The following is a 26,261-nucleotide window of genomic DNA, read 5'->3' as shown; positions in this document are numbered from 1 at the left end:
AGCCCTCCAAAGATTGCCTAATTCACTCAGAGTAAAGCTACAGCCCTTAACGTGGTTTTCAAGGCCTGCATGGTGCAGCCTGTCATTCTCTCTCGGATCTCATCTCCTACTCCCTCGCTCCTCTGTTCCAGCCACACTGGTCCTTCTCACATTCTCGAAAAGCACAGTCATGCTCCCTCCTGAGGCCCTGCGGCTGTGCCCCCGCTGCCAGGAACCCTCTGCCTGCAGATGTCATTGCCTCTTCCTCACCTCCTTCAAGTCTGCTCACATCGCACCTTCCCAGTGAGGCCTTTCCGGAACTACCTACTTGAAATCGCTGCCCTTCCCCTTTCGTACCCCTGAGCCTCTGTTGTTGCCTTATTTTTCTCCATAGCGCCAGTCACTTTCTAATATACCCTTTATTTTATTTATTTTCTCTCTCCCTCACACTAGAATGTAGCTCTGTGAGGACAGTGATTTTTATAAACTTGATTCACACCTGTATCCCCCGTACCTAGAATAGAGACTGGCATGTAGTAGGAGCTCAATAAATATTTGTTGCTAAATTGAGCTACCTACATGGAGACAAATTTTAAGTTTTCTGACTAATTTTTACCTTTACTGGGAACATGAGATATTGCCAAGGATTATGTTTTTAAAGTCCTTTGGGTTGAAACTAAAATTAATATGTATAATCTATATGTGTGTATATAGGCATATGTAGTATATAATATAATCTTTTTATATATAAATCATACTTATAATATATAGTTTATATGTTTATGTTTATAACATATATAAACACTTGATTGGACGGGTGTTTAGTGACTCACTCACCAAAATCTATAACAGACACCACGATAGGTAGGAGCTGATGTAAACTTTGTATATTGTGTTAAGGAAGTTGATCGTTGTCCTGTGGCCAGAGGGAATTTAGTGAAGGGTTTTAAGCAAGAGAGTGACATGACCAGACTTCATTTCTGATGGCCTGTGCTGGTGGCTCGGGGAGACCCTCTGGGAGGCTGTGTTAGTGGTATAGCCAGAGACAGTGAGAGGAGAATGAGGAAGGAATGGATTTAGAAATATGTAGAAAACAAAAATTGACAGATCTTGGTGTTTGCAACCAAAAAGGCACATTTCTGATGTCTCCATATTAGAAGTGCAGTTCAGGAAAATTTCCAACTCATAGGATTACAATCATGTAGGGTTGTTGTTTTTTTTAATCTTGTACTCCTAGTTTCTGATTGGTATCCATGTCCTGTCAGTTCTTCCTTAACGGGAGATCTCTGGTTGTCCCCTCCTTCAGTCTCACGTCCTGTTAGGACTCTAGTGTGCAACCAAGTGCCTCATTCTAGATGAACAGAGAACCTCTCATCTTGTTTCTCAATCCCAGTTGCTCATCCTTCTGATCTATCCTATAAACTGCAGCAAAGCCATTTGTACTCAAATGTCACTTCCCTGCAGAGGAAGCTACTGGACCCCCCTACTGGACAGCATGGGCTTGGAGGTCAGGAAGGCATTGTTTAAGTCCTGGCTTAACCACAACTTGTCTGTTTGGGCCAGTTTTAGCATTAGAGCAAAAGGATTTACTCAGACATACTTATTAAAGCCATGCGAGAGATTCTTACGGATCTCAGAATTCTTTATAATAAACTTTGTAAGTATAGCTTTCAACATGCAATGCTGTAGTTGTTTAATAAGTTTAGAATCTAAGGAGAAGTTCAGGTTTTTTTTCCATTTAACAGGAGTTTTCTCTTCTTTCACAAGGATAGATGGAGTGAAAGAGAGTGGATAAAATGTTGTTTGGCATTAATAAAATCCAAGGAGTAGTAATGAATACAAGGCTGGGGAGAGGATTCTGGGGTAGGGTTTCACTGGAGAGTCCACAGAGAATAACGGTTGATAGGGACAGATGGGGGGGTCTCTAAATGCAGTCACTGACCAACACCACATGTGAGAGAGAGACCTGGCTGGCAAACAGGAGAAATGGCTTTGTGTCCTCTGGCATCTCTACCAAGATCTTAACATAACTAAACATTTGATCTTTGTCACCTAAGTATGTAAACACGAGGTTAGGAGTTTAGAATTCCAAGTTGGTAAGTACCAAATCTAGTTCATTGCTTTAATTTTGATCATATATGTATTGTTTATATTTCTGTCAATATAAAATCTCAAACCTTAAGAGTAAAAGTTGTTTGAAATCCTTTTTCAAGTGGAGTCTAAAATAAATAAATATAAAAAATAATTTCTCTAACTCCCACTTATACATTTAGTTTTTACATTTACATAAGAAAGCATGGGGAAAAAAATCTCAGTATCTCTTTTATTATCCTAACAATATTTTCACCCTGTTGATTTGTATGATTTCACAAAGAATTGTTCATTTTATTTTACAGATACAGAAAAGAAAGTGTAGAAGCACTAAATAGCTGATGCTCCTGTGCTTTTATCTAGACGAAGACACCTCTGTTGGCTGTAGTGATCTGGTTGTTGAGAGATTACAGTGTTTAGTGTTTTCTAACATAAGGGAGCTTCGTCCTGCCCTATGCATTTCAAGTTCATTAGGATAGATTTCTTATTGTCGTCATTTCTTTTTAGGTGTGAAGTTTTTCAACATGAGTGGCCTTGGGGACAGTTCATCTGACCCTGCGAACCCAGACTCACATAAGAGAAAAGGATCGCCATGTGACACACTGGCATCGAGGTAGGAACACGCTTTTCTTAGTCTGTTCCTGGCAGAGCTGCTTTATCATTTTCGTTGCCACTTCAGAGCTTTTGTTTCTTCTGCTCCCAGTTTCCTGGCTGCCTTCGAGTCCTGCACACTCACCGTGCTCTCTTGCTTCCCCAGCTCCCTGACAGCGCTGCTGTCAGTGCAGCTTGCTCCCCTAGATTCCCTGCAGTCCCCACGGAGACCTTCTGCGGACGCCCCTTAGTCGTCACTTCCTTGAAGGGAACCCTCTCTTCCATAACTGTCATGTCAAATACCTACCATTCATGTATCTGCCTCACACGCGTTTTTATAGCTCTGATCCATAATTTCAGCTTTTACTAGTTTGTGGGATTATTTCATGAATCCCTGGCTTCTCCACTGTAAAGCAAGCTGCCATTTGGTAAGGACCTTGTCTCTACTTGCTCACCACTTTATCCCTAGTACCTAACACAGTGTGTGGCTTGTATATAGTAAGGACACAGTCAGTATTTGTCATTAGTAAGTAAATCCATTTTACGTCTTTGCTGCCTTAGAGCATTGTGGTATTAGTGGAACTAAGAAATATATCAAGATTTTAAAGGATGTAGAATTAAATGTTTGTATGTTTTAAGGAATATGATCACCTTAAATTGGCTAAAAGAGAATTATTGCTAAGGAGACTCTAACAAATGCCAGATAGAGAAGGAACCTTAATCAGATCAAAAGAGTAAGCTTGTCGCCTGAGAGAAGAGTGGGGATTTTATTCTATTTATCTTCTGGGATCTAAAGGAAGGTTTCTTAACCTGCACACTGCTTTACATGGTCAGTCAGGTAAGTCTTTGTTGTGGGGTCCAGTCTGTATGTGTAGGGTGTTCATCAGAATCCATGGCTTCCTCGTAATGTCAGTAGCATATTTATATCAGTTATGATAACCAAAGTGTCCTGTCAGTTGTGATTGCCAAAAATGTCTCCAAACCTTGTTGAATGTCCCCTGGGGTCGGGGAGAGCAATATGGCCCCAGTTGACAGTCACTGATCTAGACAATAAAGCAGCAGAAGACCCTTGTCGTGGGACTACATGTTTGTTTCTCATGGGGGGAGAGAAAACGGTGTTAACAGGAGAGAGAGTGCCAGGGTTCCAGGCTGCAGAGAGAAGAGTGACCGTTTCCCTTAAGTCCAGACTGTCAGAGGATGGCAGCCTGAGTACTCACGGTCTTAGGTGAGTGTCCAGACGCCAGGAGGAATGTGGGTGTCCATGTGCAGTCCAGATTTGGGGAATGAAAGTTAGTGTTTTTATCTGTGTCTGTATTCAAAGTCAGTCCTTCTTAAAGGAAAACTTAAGAATAAATACAATTAATGTCTTTTACATTTAATTTTTTGGGGAAGGATGTTTTAAAAGTTTATAGAAGGATAGAGACCAGGAAACTGTATATACCCACCTCATAGGGGTGATAATATTTCGCTGTATTGTTAGCATTTTGTTAGTGTTTTATCATATTTGCATAGTCTTATTTAAATAAAAGTAATAAAGCTATTAATGAATAAATTGATTGATCTACAATTAATTCCTCCAATCTGTTTTTAATAATTATGTATATATAGTTATCTGTAAGTAATATAGAACATTTATTAAATTTACATACTGTATAACACTATATATATTTTTCTGCAATATAGTTTTCTCAGCATGGATCTTGAAATGTAAATGTACATAGATTTATTTAGTCCTATTACCTTTTTATTTCTCTCTGCCCTGCACACCCCCTCCCACCCACATTCCTCCCCTTTAATTCATGTTCATGGGTCATACATATAACTTCTTTGGCTTCTGCATTTCCTATACTATTCTTAACTCCCCCTGTCTATTTTCTACCTACCATTTATGCTACTTATTCTCTGTGCCTTTTCCCCCTCTCTCCCCTTCCCACTCCCCTGCTGATAATCCTCCATGTGATCTCCATTTTTGTGATTCTGTTCCTGTTCTAGTTGTTTGCTTAGTTCATTTTTTTTAGGTTCAGTTGTTGATAGTTATGAGTTTGTTGTCATTTTACTGTTCACAGTTTTGATCTTCTTTTTCTTAGGTAAGTCCCTTTAACATTTCAGATAATAAGGTGATGATGAACTCCTTTAACTTGACCTTATCTGAGAAGCACTTTATCTGCCCTTCCATTCTAAATGATAGCTTTGCTGGATAAAGTAATCTTGGATGTAGGTCCTTGCCTTTCATGACTTTGAAGACTTCTTTTCAGCCCCTTCTTGCCTGCAAGGTTTGTTTTGAGAAATCAGCTGACAGTCTTATGGGCACTCCTTTGTAGGTAACTGTCTCCTTTTCTGTTGTTGCTTTTAAGATTCTCTCCTTATCTTTCATCTTGGCTAATGTAATTATGATGTGCCTTGGTGTGTTCCTCCTTGGGTCCAACTTCTTTGGAACTCTTTGAGCTTCCTGGAAGTCTATTTCCTTTGCCAGATTGGAGAAGTTCTCCTTCATTATTTGTTCAAGTAAGTTTTCAATTTCTTGCTCTTCCTCTTTTCCTTCTGGTACCCCTATGATTCAGATGTTGGAACATTTAAAGGTGTCCTGGAGGTTCCTAAGCCTCTCCTCATTTTTTTGAATTCTTGTTTCTTCATTCTTTTCTGGTTGGATATTTCTTTCTTCCTTCTAGTTCACACCATGGATTTGAGTCTCAATTTCCTTCCTGTCACTGTTAATTCCCTTACATCTTCCTTTATTTCACTTTGCATAACCTTCATTTTTTCATCTAATTTGTGACCGTACTCAACCAGTTCTATGAGCATCCTGATTTACCTGTGTTTTGAACTATGCATCTGGTAGGCTGGCTATCTCTTCGTCACTTAGTTGTATTTTTTTTCTTGGGCTTTGATCTGTTCTTTCATTTGAGCCATTTTTTTTTCTTGTCTGGGCACACCTGTTATGTATAAGGGGCAGAGCCTTAGGTGTTCTCCAGGATGGGCAACCCACGTGGCTGTGTTGTGACACTGTATGTGGGGGAGGGGTCTGAGAGGGAACAGTGCCACTTGCTCAGCTCTCTGCCAGTTTTCAGTCCTTTTCCCCACTACCCACAATCAAATTGGGCCCTTCTGGTGTTGCTGCCTGAGTGGTGGGCTTGTGTACGTTCTAGGACCCTGTGGGTCTCTCCAACAAAGTCTCCTATGAGGCTGGGAGTTTCTCCCACTGTTGCCTCAACCCCCACGAGTGTTTTCAGTCAGAGATTTTGACTCTATTTCCCCTCGCTGGGACCCTGGGTTGTGCTGTCTGTCTTGCTCCCCATTTGTTCCTCCCGGTTTATCTGCGCACTAATGTGGAACCACCCAGTCTGCACCCCCCACCTCACTGGGTCTGCCAGCCGCCACCTTGCCCGCCCTGGTCCTCCAGCCACCACCAGACCGCGAGTCCTGTTCGCCCGGCTGCCCATGTCTGCCCCTCCTGCCGGTCTGGATGTTTCTTCTTTAACTCCTTGGTTGTTGGACTTCCGTGCAATTCAATTTTCTGTCAGTTCTGGTTGTTTTTTGTTTTTAAATTTGTTGTCCTTCTTTTGGTTGTGCCTGAGGAGTCACAGTGTGTCCGCCTATGCCTCTATCTTGGCCAGAAGTCCCTCATTTAATTACCTTTTTATTAATATTGTATTATACAAATGTACCACATTTGAAAAATACATATCCTTATGGATAGACATTTTCTATCGATAAACAACCTTTTTGTTGCAAACTTTTGCTTTTACAGCCAACACTGCTGCGAACATCCTCATACACACATCGTGTCTTATACATAAGAGTTTCTTTAGGACCTGTAATTAACTGAAGTAATTAATTACCACATGTTCTTCAAGTGCCAACATTGTGAGTTCCTTTTTTCTCACATCCTTACCTATACTGTTCGCTCCTCACTTGAGTTTTTTGCTAGTCTGATGACATGGGTTATAATTTTAAATACATTTCCTGATGATTAGATAAGTTGATTGTAATTTTTATTTTTATTGCTCATTATGTTTTCCTCTTCTGTGAATTTCCTGGTGGTGTCTTTTGCCCATATTCTTTCTTGGTTCTTTGTCCTTTTCCTTTTTATTTGTAAGAGTTATTTTTGATTTTCTAGTTCTGTTTTTTGCTTATATTTGATGAAAATAACTTCTCTCGGCCTGCTTAACTCTGTGGTGTCTGTTGCCTTAGAACCTTCAATTTTCACGTGTCAAGCTTTTTGGTGTCTTTTTTAAGAAATGTGTCATCTGCTTAAGACCTTAAATGTATATTTGTGTATTTTCTTCTAACACACATTTAGAGTTTGGATTAATCTGGAATTTATTTTTGTGCGTGATATAATGCAGGCACCTCACTCTATTTCCTTTCCCATAAGAACATTGGTGGTTGCGACCCCCGCTTTCCTTGCTTTTTGTGCTGCTGTCCTTGTCGTAGACCAGGTTCCTGCAGAGACAGGGGTCTGCTTCTGAACTGTCTGAAGACCGCCGCCTGCATACGGAGCAACAAGTCACTCTTGATAGTTTTCAGGACTGTTTTCCCTGTTCCAGTTGCCCCTAAAAAATCCTGCCAGGATTTTGGATTAGAATGTCATTTACTTTTATAGATGAAGTTAAGGGTAATTGACATTTGTATTTTCTAGACTCTAGATTATAGCGTATTCTTATTTATGAATAATATAAAGGCTTTTCATTTACTCAGATCTTCACTGTTCTTCAGTAATGGTTTATAATTTTCCCCATGAATGTCTAGACCATCTTTTGTTAGCTGTAGTCCAGGGTACCACAGAGTTTTTACTGCTTTTAGGGATTTAGTCTATTGCATTTTCTAAGTGGCAGTTACTGATGTATGGGAGTGCTAATGATTTGGGAGCATTGCTCTCCCATCCAGCTGTTGTTTTAAACTTTCTTATTTGTTTTAATAAGAGAGTGTAGCTCCTCTTTGATTTTTGGGTTTATAATTGCATCACAGATATCAAATTTTATATACTTTTTCTCTTCTTAAATGTCTACAGATATCATTACATGTCTGCTTTCAAAATATTTGAAAACACTACCTTTTTCAGGTTTGTAAATATGGGCTTCAGTTTTCAAAAAGTGATCTTTTTGATATGGTCAACTAAAAATTTGAGATTTTGAAATTGGGTAAGTTTGTGCATGAAACACCTTGAAGCGGTGGTTTGTGGGTTTTTTTTTTTAATTCTCTCTCCCTAAACAGATTGTGAGCTTATTACTTGTAAAGAGCATATGGTAAACCTCAGGGCATTGTCAGGCCTGTGTACAGGAGCTCTGGACAAGAGAGTTTCTCAGTAATTGTTTGCTGTCTTCTCCATTCCTGAACTGTTCCCAGAGAATGAGAATTAAAATGCTAATCCTAAAATGGTGTGTAGCTGTGCCTTATGCTTGTTTAACATTTCCAATTCAACTCAACAGTGCTTATTAAAAATGCCTACTTTTCATCCAGCACCATGTGCTTGGTATTATACGGATGTAAGTGAAGTGTGAGACATGTTTTCTGTCTTCAAGAAGTTTACCAATCTGGCTGTGCCACTCATTCTTAAACTCTTCTGGGCTCCCCCTTGCCCTGAAAATAAATAATCATAAAGTGATGCTAATAGATAATATTGACTGAGCTATAGTGTATGCCAGGAACTCTACCAAGCATTTTATTTATACACACACACATACACATTTCATTTATATATACAATTTTCTTAATCCTCACAAAACCCTAGGAGGTAATTCATGTCATTATCCCTGTTTTACAAATAAGGAAACTGAAATTTAGAGAAGTTGTTAAGTGTCTTGTCCAGGGTTATATAGCTAGTAAATGACAGAGGAAGTTTGAACTTGGACCTTTAAGTCATATATCCGGCTCTTTATCATGGTTTAAAAGAGTCCTCCTGAGGTGGCCAGGACCTCTTGCCCTTCTTGTTTCTTGTATTTGGAGTTCAGCCATATTAAACTACTTGTAGGTTCTTTAACTTGATATTTTCACTCTCACTTTATACCTTTGAAAGAGCTGGGGTTTTTTTCTTTCAGGAGACCAACCTCTCCCTACCCCTAGGTTTAGACATCTCATTTCTAGGTCTAGAAGCCATCTCGGTGCCTTTCTCTGCTGTTACAATCTTGTCACCATAGTGTGACAATGGTCCATTTCCTTTTCTGTTTTCCAGCTAATCGGAGGCTAGGTCTACCTTACTCCTGGATCCTCAGGGCATGTTATAGTACGCAGTTATCTAGCGTGTAGTAAGCATGGGAGCCTTTATTGAAAAAACTGGTGGATGAAGAAAAATACACACGAGACGTTAACTCTTAGCAGCACTCACTAGCATGTGCGCGGCACCAGTGGAAACACAGTGGGTTAGCGAGAGGAGAGGCGTGGGTGGGCCCGAGGACTCACGAGAGCCTTCTTTTCCACTGGGGTGGAATTTTTTTGTCATCTCCACCCTTTCTTCAGTTCCGACTTTATTTCAATGTATCTATTCTCATTTTCTGTCCTTGCTTATTCGTTACTTCATTTCGTGGTGATTTTCCTAGTCTCGTTTTTAAGTCATTTTGTAGATACTTCACCATTTCATTACTTTTAGCTTCTTGCTTCCTCTGTCTCCTCTCTGTCTGCCTATTCTGCCTATTCTGTCAATTTTCTTTTTCTTTTACTCTACGGTGGTGTTGAGCACTTCAACTTTACACAAGAGTTAAAGTCAAAAACAGACTGGGGCCCCACCAAGAGAATCCAATTTACTTATGTTGAAGTTTAGGCCCATAGATTTAAACAATCAGAGAATAGGCTGAATATACTAAATAAGTCTAGTATCAATTAGTTTCTCTACCATAAAAAGCAAATGTTCTCCAAAACATTATCAGGTTGCACAGCTGGAGTTCTCTAAAACCTGTGCATATCAAAATATATGTTACTCATTTTCTTCATGCCTAATTTTCAGTGCCTTGGTGTCAAATTTGTCAAATCTTGCTACATGCATTGGCTGTGAAAGTTGTAAGAGTTTTACTAAGTTTAATGGGACTAATTCCTTAATAATGTAAGATAAAAACGATAAAGACAATGTGTTATTGTTACAGTTTTAAAATTTGGTTTTGTTTTGAGATATGTACCATTTAGTAGTATTTTGTTTCATGTAGGTAAATACATTTGATTATTTGACTTGGTTGTTTTCAGCTTACTGTGTCGTTATGTAAATGCTGTCACTTTTGTAGTCTTTTTTTAATTAAGAAAAGTAAATGGTGTTTTAATTATTGCCAGTTATGAGCTTCTTAGCAACTGATTTTCCCTCTTTTTACCTCTTTTTTCTACTATTTTTAAATGCAGACAAATGATTTTGACTGATGCTTAAAAATACTTCCTTGTAACCAACAAGCCTTTCTTATTATGTTAATTTGATCATAGAAAATTTCATTTCAAAGTAATACTTCACTGTCATTGTATGTCTTACATAAAGTAAGTTGCCTGATGACTTGGCTAAGTAAGCCAGGGGCAAAGACTAGGAAAACAAAAATGAAACACTATTCATTCAATACATTAGAGAGAACATAAAGTGCTGGCTATTTACACTGTTATCCTTTGTTCTCATTATTTTGTTTTAAGATAGAATTTGATTTTATTATATTTATGAGAACTTATAAATAGATGATATTTTGTATTTTTTCAAACAAAGTTGTATGCTAACAACATTGCTCTCTATACTTTGGTTTCTAATTATTGATTTATTACTCTTTTTATTTTACTTTTTGGATGGGTACTTTTTTCTTTTTGATGAAGACCAACTGTAGTCTGTTCATTCTAAGACTCAAGAGTTTATCGGATTTCTAATTATAACTTATTTGAACTCTAGTATAGTCTACCCTGCTTAACTTGTAACAAAGTTATTTGAAAATTCAGATTTCCTATTTCAGGGAGTTCTTATGTAGAAGGTGAAATAATTCCAAATGCAAATAGCATGCATACCGTTAGCTTTCTTTTAATATCCGTATTCATTGGTGGTTAAAGTAGTCGGTGTATGTTCACCCCCGAGGAGACACGTCCATGACGGCAGTCATTGTCTCACGTATTTCAGCCGCAGCTGTTTTCTGCACCTCGGTGTTTTATCATATCCGTGTTTGAGATGTGAATTTAAATTTTCTAAGTCAGGCTCTGTATCTTGGATAAAAACAGGGATCTCTCTAAACGTGTAAACATGAAACGCGTGATCGGAGAAGGAAAGTAGTGGTGGAAATGTACACTGACTGCATTTTCTTGGTGAAACAGCACTGAAAAGAGGCGCAGGGAACAAGAAAACAAGTACTTAGAAGAGCTGGCTGAGTTGTTGTCTGCAAACATCAGTGACATTGACAGCCTGAGTGTAAAACCAGACAAATGCAAGATTTTGAAGAAGACGGTGGATCAGATACAGCTAATGAAGAGAATGGAACAAGGTAAGGGGAAGCCGTGGCTCAGTGCTCTGTCATTAAAGACACTGACAGTGGGTGATTTTATTTTTTTATTAAGAAATTACATTGAACTTCATAATTTTATTAAATAAATGTTTTTGTTTAGATGCTCTGTATTTTAGAAAGTAAATCTGAGAGCTTTCTTGTTGTAAGAAAGCGGCTTACTAAGGTAACTGGAAAACTGGTTGCCTTGGGAGGCTTGGGACCCAGGGTCGTAGGGCGCAGCGCTAGGAAGCACAGGCTGTGGGGTCGGGCCTGCGGCGCTGCCGTGGCGCTGAAAGAGCAGCTCCATGGTGGAATGTCCTTCGGTCTGAATAGTAAGCTTGTCTCTGGCCTCTGGGAAAACGCTGATGTGTTTTTATGATCTGTATTTATACTATCCATATCCATATACTGGGGAACCCCACACCACAAAACCTCTCGGCTGCCCACCAGCGCAGAAGCAAAGCACTTCACAGAAACACTCCCGCACCTGGCCCCACGGGATTCCCCAAGGAAAGTGCCTCTGAGGGTGATCACATGCTAAAACTTTATGCAACATTCAAGGAAATTATACATGGTGAGAGTGTGAATAACAAACAGAAGGACTAGACCCGAAAGAACTTCAGATTAATAGAAGCAGTGTGAAAAGAATATAAACAAATGCACAAAATGATTAAAGTGATAGAATTTTCAGATTTTAGAAGCTGGAAAATGTCTAGTTAGTGCTGGTGTGAGCCAGTGACAGGGAGAGTCAGAGAGAGGTGTGCAGCCCCTTCCCTGCCTGGTCACTCTCCAAACCCTGACAGCCCTGCCGCAGTCCCTCAGTCCAGGCGGGAGGGTGTGTTTGGGGAAACGGAGCGCTCCAGAGGAACAGACGCATAAACACTGAGGGTTGGGGTCTATCCCCCATGAAAAATCAGCTCCTCACCTTGCCCCAGCTCTTCACACGGCTGCTGGTTAGCACTTTAGCTCCTCACTCTTTAATGTGAATAAAAATACAAATATTTGAGGAACGCCGGGAATAAAAAAGAGAACAAATTAAAGCAAGCAGGCAGAAAAAAAGGTGTCTCTGAGGAAGCAGAGATGACACAGGGAGCAGAAGAAAACTAAAAACAGCTAAACAGCCCCTTTGAGACAAAAGGGAGATATTTCATCCATGAAACTAGAACAAGGTGCTGTAAAATGAAACATTGAAAACAACATATAAATAACCCAATTAAAAGTGGACAAATACATCGTTCCAAAAAGACATGTAGACGACCAATAATAACATGAAAAGCAGGCTCAACATCGTTAGCCATCGGAGAAATGCAAATCAAAACCACAACGAGAGACTACTTTACACCCACAAGACAATCATATCTATGCAGGTTAAGTATAAAAACATGCTTAGAGACGGTCATGACCTCAGACTACTGGTTACTTCTGACAGAGCACAGACAGAGGGGGGGTGGCGGCGGAGCTTTCACTCTTTCTGCAGCATTGTGTTCATTTAAAGAGCAAAGACCTGAAGCAAATAACAGTGATGCCTGTGAAAACTGGATGGTGGTTCCATGTCATTTTCTGTATTTTTGGAATATTTAAAATATTTCATTTTTTAAAGTAAAAAAAAATGAATCTCTATACTTAAAATACCATATTTGGCTTTCGGTGAAGTAACTCATCTGACAGACTGGAAACTTTTATTGAAGTATGATGCTGCCTGAAGATGATGGATGGATTTTTCAACATCATCACACAAAAGAATTTCAAATCACTTTAATGGTTACAGTTTTACCAACCCGATCCTCATGACAAGAATGTGAAAGGTTAGCTGTTCACGAAGGTTCACAGAATGAAAAATCCTGTCTTCACTTTTTCTTTAGCAGCAACCGATCGAATCATAAAAGAAAAAAAGAAAAATGACAAAGAATTATTCTTTTACAATGTATCCATTTCTTATAAATTTTTGTTATAGACTTTAAAAAGGCTACATAGTTGTATCATTTTTCTCACTATTGGAACACGGGACTTGGGAGGTCAGAATTCAAATCCTCCTACTGCCATTACTTACATTACATATGGACCACATTGCTTAACCTTTGTGACCCTCAATTTTATCTTCTGTACACTGAGTATAATTAAAGCTAAATGTAAAATTCCCTTGATAATAAATACATGTTGCTTGAATCTGAAATTAGGTGAGTTTACGTGTTCTTAAACTTGCCTTCATGGGAACGAGCCCCTTCTGGAGGTGTGACCTGTGGTTCTTGGTTACAGAGAAACCGGCGACCGACGATGAAGTGCAGAAGTCAGACATCTCGTCGAGCAGCCAAGGTGTGATAGAGAAGGAGTCCCTGGGGCCGCTGCTCCTGGAGGTAACTGTCCTCGTTGGCGCAGACAGGCACCGGAGTCTTCGTTCCGGCCACTTTGTTTTTTTTTCTTTTGTGTCTTACATCCAACTAGTAAGTTATAAAACAAAATAAAGTTTTAAAGGACTTTAATACTTTTTATTTTGGAAACTATGTGGACAGTTGTTACTATTTCAGAATTAAATGTGAGTGATGATCATGAGAGACTTTCACGAAGGCATTCTGAACAGCCAGAGGGAGAGCGGAAGCCTGCTGCACGGCTTTGCCGTGTATCTTTGCGGTGGTCAGGACCAGGGAGACCCAAACAGCTGTTTAGCTGGCTGGTGCGATCTACGTGTCACTGTAGAGTTTTCTCTTCGAACAAGGGACGCCTCACGTACTACAGGAGGTGTTTTCTGGAAAAGTTTTCTGACTAAAAATTTCTTGATTGTTTACGGAAACATGGCGAGACAATGTACTGTTTTGCCAACCTTCTATCAAACTTTTTAGAGAACTTTTAAATAGGAATTACTTTGTAATTGCTATGTGATTTTCACCCCTGCCTTTTCTATTTAATTTTCACTCCCTCTGTTCTCCACACAGATGATTTGTTTCCAAGCAGGACGATCTCCTGAAATGTTTGGTCTCATACATGAATGTTTTTTTTTAAGATTTTATTTATTTATTTTTAGAGGGGGGGGGAGAGAGAGAGAGAGAGAAACATCAATGTGCGGTTGCTGGGGGTTATGGCCTGCAACCCAGGCATGTACCCTGGCTAGGAATCAAACCTGCGACACTTTGGTTCACAGCCCGCACTCAATCCACTGAGCTACGCCAGCCAGGGCCTCATACGTGAATGTTTAAAAACATACGTGTGTGTGTACACATGCATTCCCCACAGTATATGCTCTTCTTTCTCTAGGCCTGATTTTATTATATATGTTTACTATATACATGTATGTGTTCATATACACGTATTTCTATTTCACATATAAAGTAGACGTATAGATAAGATACAGATATAAAATAGATTTTTCTTTGCTGCCTCAAGGCCTTTCTTTCTGGTGAAGTCTTTCTAACAAACTTGTATAGGTTTCTTTATTTCCTAACTTCTTTATATATTATTTCCTATTACCCTAACTATTTCTGTGTCTTTGTTTTAACCTTAATTCCTTCTACCAACACTGCTGATATGAGAACGTTCTCAAAATTCAGTTCTTGCTTTTCTGGTTCCAGAAACCCCGTGTAGTGTCCTTGCTTCACCTGTCACCTCTGCAGAGATGGCAGTCGGATGTGCAGCTCTTGCTCTGCCCTCTGCCTGTGCTCCGTTTCTGTCCCCTTAACAGGCTGCTCAACGTGCATGTGACCTCCTATGAGCACCTTCTCCCTCAAAATCTGATTCTTTATGCCCGCCCCGACATTATACAAGTGCTTTGTTACTTTAGACTATTGGTTTTAATGATTTTTATTAGGGGTATGAGCACATATTTTTTAGAATTGTAACACATGAAAGACAGTGGCTGTTGAAACTGGATCGGAACTTCCCTCTGAGCCAGTGTGTGAGTACACAGATAGCTGGGAGAGGGGGAAGCTGCCGCATGTGAGGGACTGTGATTTCTTACTGTGTTCTTTTCTCGAGCCATTAAATTGATTGCATGCATATGGCTGCTTTTGGAAACAGAGTTGTGGCGAGTGTAGTAAAAATGTTAATGGTACAGTCGGAGTAGTGGATAGATAGATGTTCACTACAAAATCCTTTCAATTTTGCTGTATTTTGAAAAATTTTAATATAAGCTGGTAGAGGAAAATAAGTTAAGAAAAGTACTTTTGGCTCATTTCCCACTTCTAACCCCCTCCTTTCCCCCTGCTTGTCCCCTGTCACCATCCCACTGTTTGGTTACACTTGAGACTTTCCTGGAGACCTGATCTGTGCTAGTGGTAACTGCTCATCTCTGTTGCTCTGAAGGGTGTTAGTACACTAGTCTTTTCATACCTTCTTGTGTTTCCACAGGAGTTCTGCTTGCCTTCTTAGTGCGCTGCGTTTAAAACTGGCCTCAGAACCTTTTATCTCCTTTCAATTCATTAAATATTTATTAAATTTATTTTCTGCATAAAATGTTATTTGAGATCATGAATAAACATAAGGTGTAGAGGGCCTAGAGGTTTCTGGAGTTCCTGTAGGAAAATGGTAATCATTTCAATTCTGGTTCTACACGTTTTTCAGAAGCCACAGAAACCAACAAGGAGAGCAAGTAGATTGTGCACAAACTGCACACAGCACAAGCAAAGACAGAGCACACTGCGACCTGCTACTTTAATTTATGTAAATGTTATTGCTGCATGAGAAAAGTCCATTAACACTTCAAAATGAGCAGAAATGACAGCAAAACATCCACTCAAAACTAAGAAAACAAAGTTAGAATTATTCCTTTTAGTTGATGAAACTATTACCCTGAAAACCACTATGAATCAAAGGAAAACTAGAACACAACATCATGCGTGGATGAAACGTCACTGGGCAAGCATTTTCACATGTGGAAAAATACATCAAATTAGAAACTTCAAAGACTCAGAATAGAAATGTAGGTTCTTTTTTTAAAAAGATTTTTATTTATTCATTTTTAGAGAGGGAAGGGAGGGAGAAGGAAAGAGAGAAACACAAATGTGCGGTTGCTGGGGGCCGTGGCCTGCAACCCAGGCGTGTGCCCCGGCTGGGAATTGAACCTGCGACGCTTTGGTTCGCAGCCCACACTCAATCCACTGGGCCACGCCAGCCAGGGCGAAATGTAGGTTCTTGAATCCAAGGAGTAAATAACATTTTTTATTTATGAGCCATAGATACATGAAACAGAGACTTTGGAATTAGTAACTTTTGCTGACTTCAAAGTTAAAATAACTAACTAACCAAATAGAAACAGAGGCTTGGACACGTGGAATAGACTGACAGCTGTCCGAGGGGCAGAGCTGGATGAAGTAAGGTGACTGGGTTAGCCAGAAAACACATGCGTAAGCCGTAGACACAGACAACAGTGTGGTGGCGGCCGGAGGGAAAGGGGGTGAGACTAGGGGGAGGTGGGCAAAGGAGTGGGGGGAGTGGGGACGGAAAGAGACTTTGTTGGGCAGTGAGCACACGATGCAGTGTACAAATCCACTGTTCCATTGAGTTGTACGCTTGAATCCTTTATGGTTTTTCGAACCAGTGTCACCCCAATAAATTCAACTTTTTAAAAAGGTTGTCTTCATAGACAGCCTTTTGTATCCCTCTTCTGTATCCTACAACCCCATCTTGCCTTGTACTTTATAGAGTCTAATCCAGGGCAGCCAAGAAGAGGTGGGAGAAAAGCTGCCATGAGATTGTCCCCTGGATCGTCCAGGCTGCAGGCCAGTGCTGCACTGTTCAGTGAGATAGGCATTAGCCGCATGTGGCTATTCAGGCTAAATAACATGAAAAATTCAATGCTTCACTCTCACCAGCCACATTAAGTGTTCAGTATCTACATGTGGTTAGTGGCAACTGCGTTGGACAACGCAGATACAGAACATTCCCAGCGCTGCAGAAAGTTCTGCTTTACAGTATTGATCTAGAGGGGCTTGCTCAGAAAGGAGCTCTGCACGCCTAAAACATGACCAAATGTCCCCTATGGTATGAGAGATCCTCACCACCTTGTCTCCCCCCACCGTCTTTTTAAGACATAAAATAGAGGTAGCATGAGTTAAGAGTGGAGGCATTGGAGGTAATTTCCCCACATTTAAAGAAACAGTGATACTAGAATTTATTATTCAACAAATATTTGTTACTTGGTCCATAGTAAGTACTCACTAGTACAGGCTTTTTTTTAAGCTTTTCATTTTCCACTGGTCTTTGCTTCTAAATCTTGTTTCCTCCTCGTGAGAGAGAGAGCCCTACGTTATCTGGCTGTAGTGCTTATTTCCACTGCTCCCCGAGAAAAAGTCCGTTTTTGTCATGTGTATCGAGCCTCCTTCCCTTGCTTTGAACCGTTCTCTGCCTGGCTGTGTAGCTCTGACACTGTTGACCTCCGCTCCCGATTCCTTAAATTCTTCCCATGGCATCTTTGATAGAACTGTCACCTCTCTTCTCTTTCTCACATGTCTGTCTTTACCTTCCCCTCATGTCAGCATCCTCCAGGGTTCTGGCCTTACCTGTTCTTTTTGTGTTTTTTTATGTTTTAAATCTGTGCACATTGCCTGAGCAGTTTTATCTACATATCTGTCTATGACCATATGATGTATGCATAGGTATGTGTGTATATAAAGTATTAATTAGGATTCTCTGGATTTCAAGCAACAGACACCAATTCTGATTAAAGTAAATAATTTTGAATCTATTGGGATGCCATTTGGATATCACAGAACCATACGTGGAAATGGGATGAAAACAAAGTGTCTTAAGGAGGTTAGAAAGCAGAAACTATGCTATTGGTCTCTTAGAAACACCCATTTGGGCAGTACTCTTCTGCCAGAATGGATTTACCGGCCATGCAGGCTTTCTGTAATTCACTTCAAGGTTCACAGTTAAGGAGAAAGTCTCCCAATGGCCTAATTAATAACCCCATGAGATTTTATTTAATAGGGAAGAAGTAACTCCCAAAAGGAAATCGGATATTCTGTGGAAGGGGAAAGGATGGTGGTAGTTAAAAACAAATAAAACACCACATGGTACTTACTGCATGTACCTTTAAATCGCAGCGATCTCTCTTCAGAGCTTCCCTCTCTTTATATCCTGCTGCCTTCGAACTTCTTCATCTGAATGTCCTCAGTCATTTCAAATATATTTCTTTTTTAAGTATATTTTATTCATTATGCTATTACACTTGTCCCACTTTTCCCCCTTTATTCCCCTCCTCCCTGCACCCCACCTCCCATCAGCATTCCTCTACCTTAGTTCATGTCCATGGGTTATACATATAAGTTCTTTGGCTTCTCCATTTCCCATACTGTTCTTAACCTCCTCATGTCTATTTTGTACCTACCATTCATGCTTCTTAGTCTCTGTACCTTTTCCCCTCTATTCCTCTCTCCTCCCCCTTCCCACAGATAACCCTCCATGTGATCTCCATTTCTGTGATCCTGTTCCTGTTCTAGTTGTTTGCTTAGTTTGTTTTGTTTTTTTAGGTTTGGTTGGTGATAGTTGTGAGTTTGTTTTCATTTTGTTGTTCATATTTTTTATCTTCTTTTTCTTAGATAAGTCCCTTTAACATTTCATATAATAAGGGCTTGGTGATGTTGAACTCCTTTAACTTGACCTTATCTGGGAAGCACTTTATCTGCCCTCAGATTCTAAATGATAGCTTTGCTGGATAGAGTCATATTGGATGTAAATCCTTGCCTTTCATGACTTGGAATCCTTATTTCCAGCCCTTTCTTGCTTGCAAGGTTTCTTTTGAGAAATCCGCTGACAGTCTTATGGGAACTCCTTTGTAGATAACTCTCTCTTTTTTTCTTGCTGCTTTTAAGATTCTATCCTTATTTTTTAATCTTGGGTAATATAATTATGATGTACTTTGGTGTATGCTTCCTTGGTCCAACTTCTTTGGGACTCTCTGAGCTTCCTGGACTTCCTGGAAGTCTACTTCCTTTGCCAGACTGGGGAATTTCTCCTTCATTATGTTTTCAAATAAGTTTTCTATTTCTTGCTCTTCCTCTTCTCCTTCTGGCACCCCTATGATTTGGATGTTGGAATATTTAAAGTTATACTGGAGGGTCCTAAGCCTTTCCCCCTTTTTTGAATTCTTCTTTCTTTATTCTGTTCTGATTGAATGTTTATTTCTTCCTTCTGCTCCAAATCATTGACTTGAGTCCTGATTTCCTTCCTGTCGCTGTTAATTCCCTGTACATTTTCCTTATTTCATTTAGCATAGCCTTCATTTTTTCATCTAATTTGTGACCGTATTCAACCAATTCTGGGAGCATCCTGATTACCCGTGCTTTGAACTGTGCATCTGATAGGTTGGTTATCTCTTCATCACTTAGTTGTATTTTTTTCTTGAACTTTGATCTGTTCTTTCATTTGGACTCTATTTCTTTGTCTCAGCAGGCCTATTTCAATGTAAGGGGTGGAGCCCCTTGTCTCCAGGATGAGGCAACCCGGGTGGCTGTGTTGTGACGCTGTATGTGGGGGAGGAGTCCAAGAGGGAACAATGCTGCTTGCTTGGCTCTTGGCTGGCTTTCAGTCACTTCCTCTGCTGGCCACAAGCAAATTGGGCCGTGCTGGTGCTGATTCCCTGGTGGGCGGGTTTGTGTACATTCTAGGATCCTGTGGGTCTCTCCAATGGAGTCTCCTGTGAGGCTGGGAGTTTCTCCTGCCACAGCAACCCCCACAGATTTTTATAGCCAGAGGTTTCGGAGCTTTATTTTCTCACACTGGAACCCTGAGTTTCATGGTCTGTCTCACTCCCCATTTGTTCCTCCTGGTTTATTCACATGCAAATGTGGGACCACCTGCTTAGCCAGCCGCTGCCTCACCCCCCAGGTCCTCCAGCCCCCACCTTGCTGCATGTCCACTTCAGTCCACCACACATCTCCGCCCCTCTGGTCTGAATGAATGTTTCTTCTTTAACTTCTTGGTTGTCAGACTTCCATACAGTTTGATTTTCTGGTACTTCTGGTTGGTTTTTGCTTTTAAATTTGTTGTTGTCCTTCTTTGGTTGTGAAAGGGGCAATGTGTTATCTACCTACACCTCCATTTTGGCCAAAAGTCTCCCAAATACAACATTTCTAATATAATCCTTCCCATTCATTACCTTCTGTTTAAAAAAAGAAAAAGTCAAATATTAAAAGACTAGTCCTCCCTCCCCCACCCCAAATTTCCTTTCTCAGGAAAGGCACTTATCTACCATGACCCTAAAGTCATTAATGAAGAATTACCCCAAATGTTTGTTCCCACAGGTACTGTAAGTGACCAAGTGCTGTTTGTTCTACGTCTGTCAAATTCTTGTCTATCACTTCCACTGCCATTGCCTTAATTCAGGCTTTCATTGGAACTGGGGGATCACAATAGCATCACAACAAGTTTCCTTACTTCCAGTCTCCACACCATACCCACTGCCAGAAAGATCTTTGTAAAAGTAGATGTGTTACTCTCCTGCTTAAAAACAGTGCCTTTAAGCCCTGACTAGTGTGGCTTGGTGGACTAAGTGCCAGCCTGCAAACCAAAGGTTCACTGGTTCAATTACCAGTCAGGGCACATGCGTGGCTTGTGGGCCAGATCCCCAGGAGGGGGTGCATGAGAGGCAACCACACATTGATGTTTCTCTCCCTCATTTTCCCTCATTTCCCTGCTAAAAATAAATAAATAAAATCTTTAAAAAAAACAAAAACAAAACCAAAAAACAAACCAGTGCCTTCAAGGTAATTCCCATTGCCTTTAGGATAAATTCCATATTTTTTTCTTTTGCTTTTCCTTAAAGCTTTTTTGAAAAAAAAAGTTTAACTGTTAAATATAACACAAATATCACAAGCATGTACAAAGTGCTTTCTTTCTTTTAACCTCCAAACTGTTTGCTCTGTTTTGAACGTCCTTTCACCTGTCATTCGCCTGAGTTGCTGCTCTGTGTCCTCCAAGCTTTGGCTCAGGTTTGGTGTGGCCCCTCTCAGGAAACACCACCAATGAGAGCTTCCCTTCACCCATTCTGGATACTTGGCTCTAGTGCAGTGGTCCCCAACCTCTGTCACCAGGGACTGGGTTTGTCCAAGACAATTATGGACGTAGCGGGAGGGGATAAGGTGGGGGAGCTCTGCTCACCTCCTCCTGTGTGGCCCAGCTCCTAGCAGTCCTAACAGGCCATGACCAGTGCCAGCCTGCCCGGGGCAGGGGTGGGGGGATGGGGTGGTTTGGGGACCCCCACTCCAGTGTTCAACCTGGATGAATTTCTCTATTGCACTGTATTATAACTATGCATACTCGCCTTTTCCCTTTCAGAGACTAAAAAGATTATTGAGAATGACATGTTTTATTCTCAGAACTCTGTCTAGTAACTGACACTGAGGTGATGGTCAGAGAAGCTTCTTCAGCCATGGAAAGCCAGGGCTCTGTGGGAAGTGTTGGCCCATGGGAACCCTGCTCCGAGGCCCAAAGCGGTCCCCCTCGCAGGGCAGAGTCCTGGCTGGGGAGCAGAGCCGCTCAGGCCGTTCCCTGGTACTGATGGTCAGCTGTGTGCTGTCCTCCCCGGCACGCAGCCACGTGTCAGACCAGCTGTCAGGACTTAGAGACACAGGAGGATTGCTTCCCGGGAGACACTTGGAAGTTGGTGTAGGTACAACGTATGAGGGAAACTCGTAGAATAAGAACAGGTATTAGCAGATTATGTTAATCAGTCATAATTTTAGCAGTTGGAGGTTTGTATATTCATAGAAGTAGTCTCAAAGAATATTTATTCCCTGAAATGCTACCAATCTCTTGGGGGTGGGATTTTGGCAGATCTTGTACTATCTACTTCATTTACATATTTAAAAATTGTTTACAAGTATGTATTTCATTTATAATTAAAACAAAAAGTGGGCATTTTCAGCAAGAGACAGCCTGTCTGCACCTCAGAATAGGGTCAGGACAATTCTTTGACCGTGGTAAAGCCTTTGTCGGCTTGTTTCCAAGCCAGCCTTTTCTGGGGAAGCTCAAAAGAAATATGATGCCCCACACCTCACGGAGGAAATGACAAGTTCATGGAAGCGAGGCCAAGCAGAGACCTGGGGAAAGTTCCGTGCTCCCCATAAGGCTGACCAGCTGCACATTCCAGAGGCCAGTTACTAGAATAACTTCCTAGCCTGGCAGCGAGGTGGGTTGCAGTCAATGGGAGCAGACCTTGGAGGTGCCCCAGTAAGTCTATGTGAACAGGAAGCTGCAGGGACTCCAGGCCTGCAATGAAGGAGAAATGTAAAGTTCTTTGTATTTCATAAATGTCTGAAAAATAATTGCACCGGGTAGGCCAGGCGAATCCCTGGGCCTTGTTGGTGCTGGGGTTCCTCACACCAGCCCTAAGCCCACCACAGGCAGTCTTCGAACTGGGGAGAGTTGATTCCAGGAGTGGGTCTGAGCCTCTCCTCACCCCTCTGCAGGCAATGGGTCACTTCCAGAGACCTCCAGAGATACACGTGGGAAGTGAAGGAAGCAAAGGAGAGACTGGCTGTGGCTTTGAGGGTAGAGAAGGTCTCCAGGGAGCAGAGAGTGAGGAGCAAGAAGGACGCTCTGAAAACTAGACTTAAAAAGAGGAGAAGGTGATGCTGGAGAAGCAGGTGGTGGTGCGGTGCTTGGAAGTGGTTCACTGTGAAACAGCCCGGTTTTACTTGCCTCTCTTCCAATGTCAGTCCTGTTCCTTGCTCTGAAGTGTATGAGACTTCGTTGCACTCGAGCTATTCTTCATTAAATTCTTTTGAGAGACCAAAAATAAAAATTAAGTTGAATTTACACTGATTCAATTAATAGCTAAGAACATTATAAAGCACTTTTAGATCTATTTTTTTATTGATACATTTGTATGTCAGTTTTCCCTATTTTCACATAAACTGCAAGGCAAATAAATGTATATATCACCTGCTATAAAATTTATAGCTAATGTGCTTTAAAAATAGTTTAACAAAGGATTTATCTAGTATTGAGGTTTTGGGAATCCCTCTTTCCTTTTATGAACTAAGTGAGATATAGTCACAATAGTCAGGTAGAATAAAAATAGTTTTATTTATTCTTTGTTCTTATTAAAGACAATATTAGCAATACTTTAATAAGAGCAGTGTGGTTATACCTTGTTATTTTTTAAAATCGTGGTTGAATATTTGTGAATGTAGTAGTTTGAAGATGTAGTTCTAAGTTTAGTTTATTTTAATATTTTGTTTAAATAATCATCTTAGTTAAAAAGGACACCTAACAAAAATGAGATAGTTGGAAATGAAAAAAATATGTCATTGGATGACCTTACTAAGTCACATTACTCATTTAAAAATCCTGTCCCCCAATTATGCAGAGGTTTTTATTGAAATTTCATCTCCCTTGATCTCAAACTAATCAAAAGATGTTGAATTTTCACATTAAAAAATGGGTTTAAAGCCCACTCAAATTCTGATTAGAAGATTTTTAAGCAGATAAAAAGTTCTGTTTCTAAATGTTGTTTTAAACGGGGAAGATAATTTTTACAAGTGATTTGCATCATTTCCAGCAACAAAATCATAACTGCGGTAGTATTTCAAAACATCTATTTTTACATGCTGTCTCTATAAGCGTGTCTTTTTAAAAGGCAGTTTACTTCTTGTACATTATTAAATTTTCATCTTTACCCTGAAGGGACAAAAGTAAGTTTTCATTTGGAAAATATCTGTTAGGTAGCATATTACCACTTGTCGTCATAGGAAAGGTCGGCAAATTGGGACACTTGCCTCTTTTAAAAAGAAAAATGAGTAGCCCACTGACATTGTTAGACTGCTCCTTTAAGTATTTTGCCACAGATAACAGCAAACCCCCTTTATGATACAAAGGGTTTTTTTTCTTATTATAAAGATCCATAAATATTCTGCTTTTTAAAGGTGTTGTTTTTATTGCTCGTACACGTTCAATAGTAAGCAAGGCACAGTATATTGCAGTGAATGGACAGATCGTAAATAAGTAAGGTGCCTCCGTCCACCTCTGTATTCTGCATCTTCTTTTGGGATTCCGTGGTATGTGGCATGTGACTGTCAGGACTGAACGATGTACCAGGGTGGCATTATGTTTATTGAGCTTCGTTTATTCCTTATGTTTTGGATTGCAATATAAATGAAGGTTCTTTTCCCAGCGCCCCGTGGACTTTCTGCTCCCCTCGGGGCACACGCATCTCCCTTTGGAGACCCTGGGCTCTGTCTCTGCACAGGAGACCCAATCACTGCCACGCTCCCTCCTCTGCCTAGAATGTTCTTTTGTCTTCCTCTCCCCCTCCTCGACTGTTCCTTTTTATACCTAAGGTAGGGGGTCTGTAAGGAGCCTTTCTTTGCCCCCTCACCCCAAATTAGGTATCCTTCTTTGTGCTCATAGAATAGTCTGTATGTCTCCGATACTGCATTTGCCACAGGTATTTTATTACATTTATGTCTCTCTCCCGCTCTACCACAGGTTCCTTGAGGGTAGAAAGCAGGTCTTAACCTACAGTCTAGAGATGTTTATGACTGAATGCATGGACCAGTCACTTTATATCTGCTACCATAAGATTTCTCTCCAGAGCAGAAGGTTGACATAGTCATTATGCCTACTTGGAACACTAGCGTACAGTCTGCTTAAAAATCTCGTCCGGTCGAAAGACAGCATACAATATAAAATCTTTTCTTCAGCCCCCCTCCCTTTTTCTAACTTCACATATATTTCTGATCTCTTTTTCAGTACAGAAATGTACATGTTTATTTATTTATTTACTTTGGTGTTGCAGGCTTTGGATGGATTTTTCTTTGTTGTGAACTGCGAAGGGAGAATTGTATTTGTGTCCGAGAACGTGACCAGCTACCTGGGCTACAATCAGGAGGAATTAATGAACACCAGTGTCTACAGCATACTGCATGTGGGGGACCATGCGGAGTTTGTGAAGAACCTGCTACCCAAATCCCTAGGTACAAAGAAATGTGGTTTTTAAAAGAATACGAACTTTCTGTAGCTTCTCCTTACATAATACATATTATTACATGTATAATACATTGTATTATTCTGATGTACATTATAATATATTGAAATATTCTAAAATGTAGTTTTAGCCTGAGATGGAATACGAAGAGGGAATGTCATCAAATAGCCGATAGAGAGCATTCCCTGTGTCCTCTGCCCTGAGATGACGCCACAGTCATGTGACAGCAGGGGGCAGAGCAATTAGTTGTCTTGCCATAAGATGCTTCTGCGTGAAATTTCCTTTGTTTTCCATTTTTTATTACGTCCATGAGAGGGAGGAATGCATATCCTTTCAGCCACCCTTCTCAAAGAGAGAAAAGAGAGGTCAAAGGGAAGAAGAAAAGAAAGTAGGACGGGGAGGCAGGCAGAGAGAGATACACTGTCGTATCATGTACTTACTGAAGTTAACGTTTTTTGGGTGTGAGTTGTTTCGACCCAGGAGTTCCAGGTGTGGCTGCACGGGCAGTTTACTGACAGAGGAGCCGGCCTTAGAGCGTGGGCGGGGGCGGGTTTCCAGCCTCTCTGTTCCATTCACTAGGCCATGCGCCTACTTTTTAGCCAATGCGTGCTCCTCCAGTGGGAGAAGGATCTTGGCTAGAAATTTTATATGAAAAACCCACACCTGCAAATAAAATGTTATCCATAGCTCCTTATTTTCTACATTGTTTACTTAATGGAGTGGGAGCCTTATTTCTTCTTTGAAATGAGTAGTATGTGTTTATAGTAACTAGGGGCATGAAATAATGGTTTCTGTTAAAAATCACTTAGTTGATATTTGAACTATCAAGGGGTCTTATGTGTCTTATAGAATTTTAGAGTATAAATGAATTTAGAAATAATATAGTGGATTTCTTTATTTTAAAGATGAGGCAAAGATCAAGTAATTAACCCAAACCTCACAACTAGCTTATTGCAGACCAGAGACCCCTTACTCCAGAATAGGGTTACTTGTATGACTTCCCCTGACAGTTAGAGTGAAAAGACCATGAAAAAGAAGGAAAGTCAGTGGAGACTGTCAGGTGAGAAACTGTTGGGAATGGCAAGAGAACAGCCTTAAAAACCCTTTGATTGCCACCACGATTTGAGTACAGCATTCCCTGGAACTGGGAAATGGTGACCTGCCAAGCAGAGATTCTCTTCTGAAACGCACAGACATCTCTTCTATAATTCTAAAACTCAGTTTTGTGCTGAATGAGGTGACACCTCTGTTTCAAT

General features: G+C 40.5%; 1 protein-coding gene across 7 annotated transcripts in view; it reads left to right on the top strand.

The window, feature by feature from the left end:
- NCOA1 (nuclear receptor coactivator 1) overlaps positions 1-26,261 on the top strand; it is a 211,398-nt gene that overhangs the window by 123,319 nt on the left and 61,818 nt on the right. For all 7 annotated transcript variants that reach the window (XM_045844373.1, XM_045844372.1, XM_045844374.1 and 4 more), the window contains exons 4-7: positions 2,578-2,683; positions 10,921-11,087; positions 13,344-13,441; positions 24,817-24,994. In XM_045844373.1, the coding sequence (XP_045700329.1) occupies positions 2,595-2,683; positions 10,921-11,087; positions 13,344-13,441; positions 24,817-24,994 (532 nt within the window). In that variant the 5' untranslated portion in view covers positions 2,578-2,594. The remainder of the gene's footprint in view (positions 1-2,577; positions 2,684-10,920; positions 11,088-13,343; positions 13,442-24,816; positions 24,995-26,261) is intronic.

Source organism: Phyllostomus hastatus, unplaced genomic scaffold (genome assembly GCF_019186645.2).
Source record: "Phyllostomus hastatus isolate PE091 unplaced genomic scaffold, TTU_PhHast_1.1 phas_contig_402, whole genome shotgun sequence".
In the NCBI taxonomy this organism is placed as follows: domain Eukaryota; kingdom Metazoa; phylum Chordata; class Mammalia; order Chiroptera; family Phyllostomidae; genus Phyllostomus; species Phyllostomus hastatus.
This window is presented reverse-complemented; position numbering and strand designations above follow the sequence as displayed.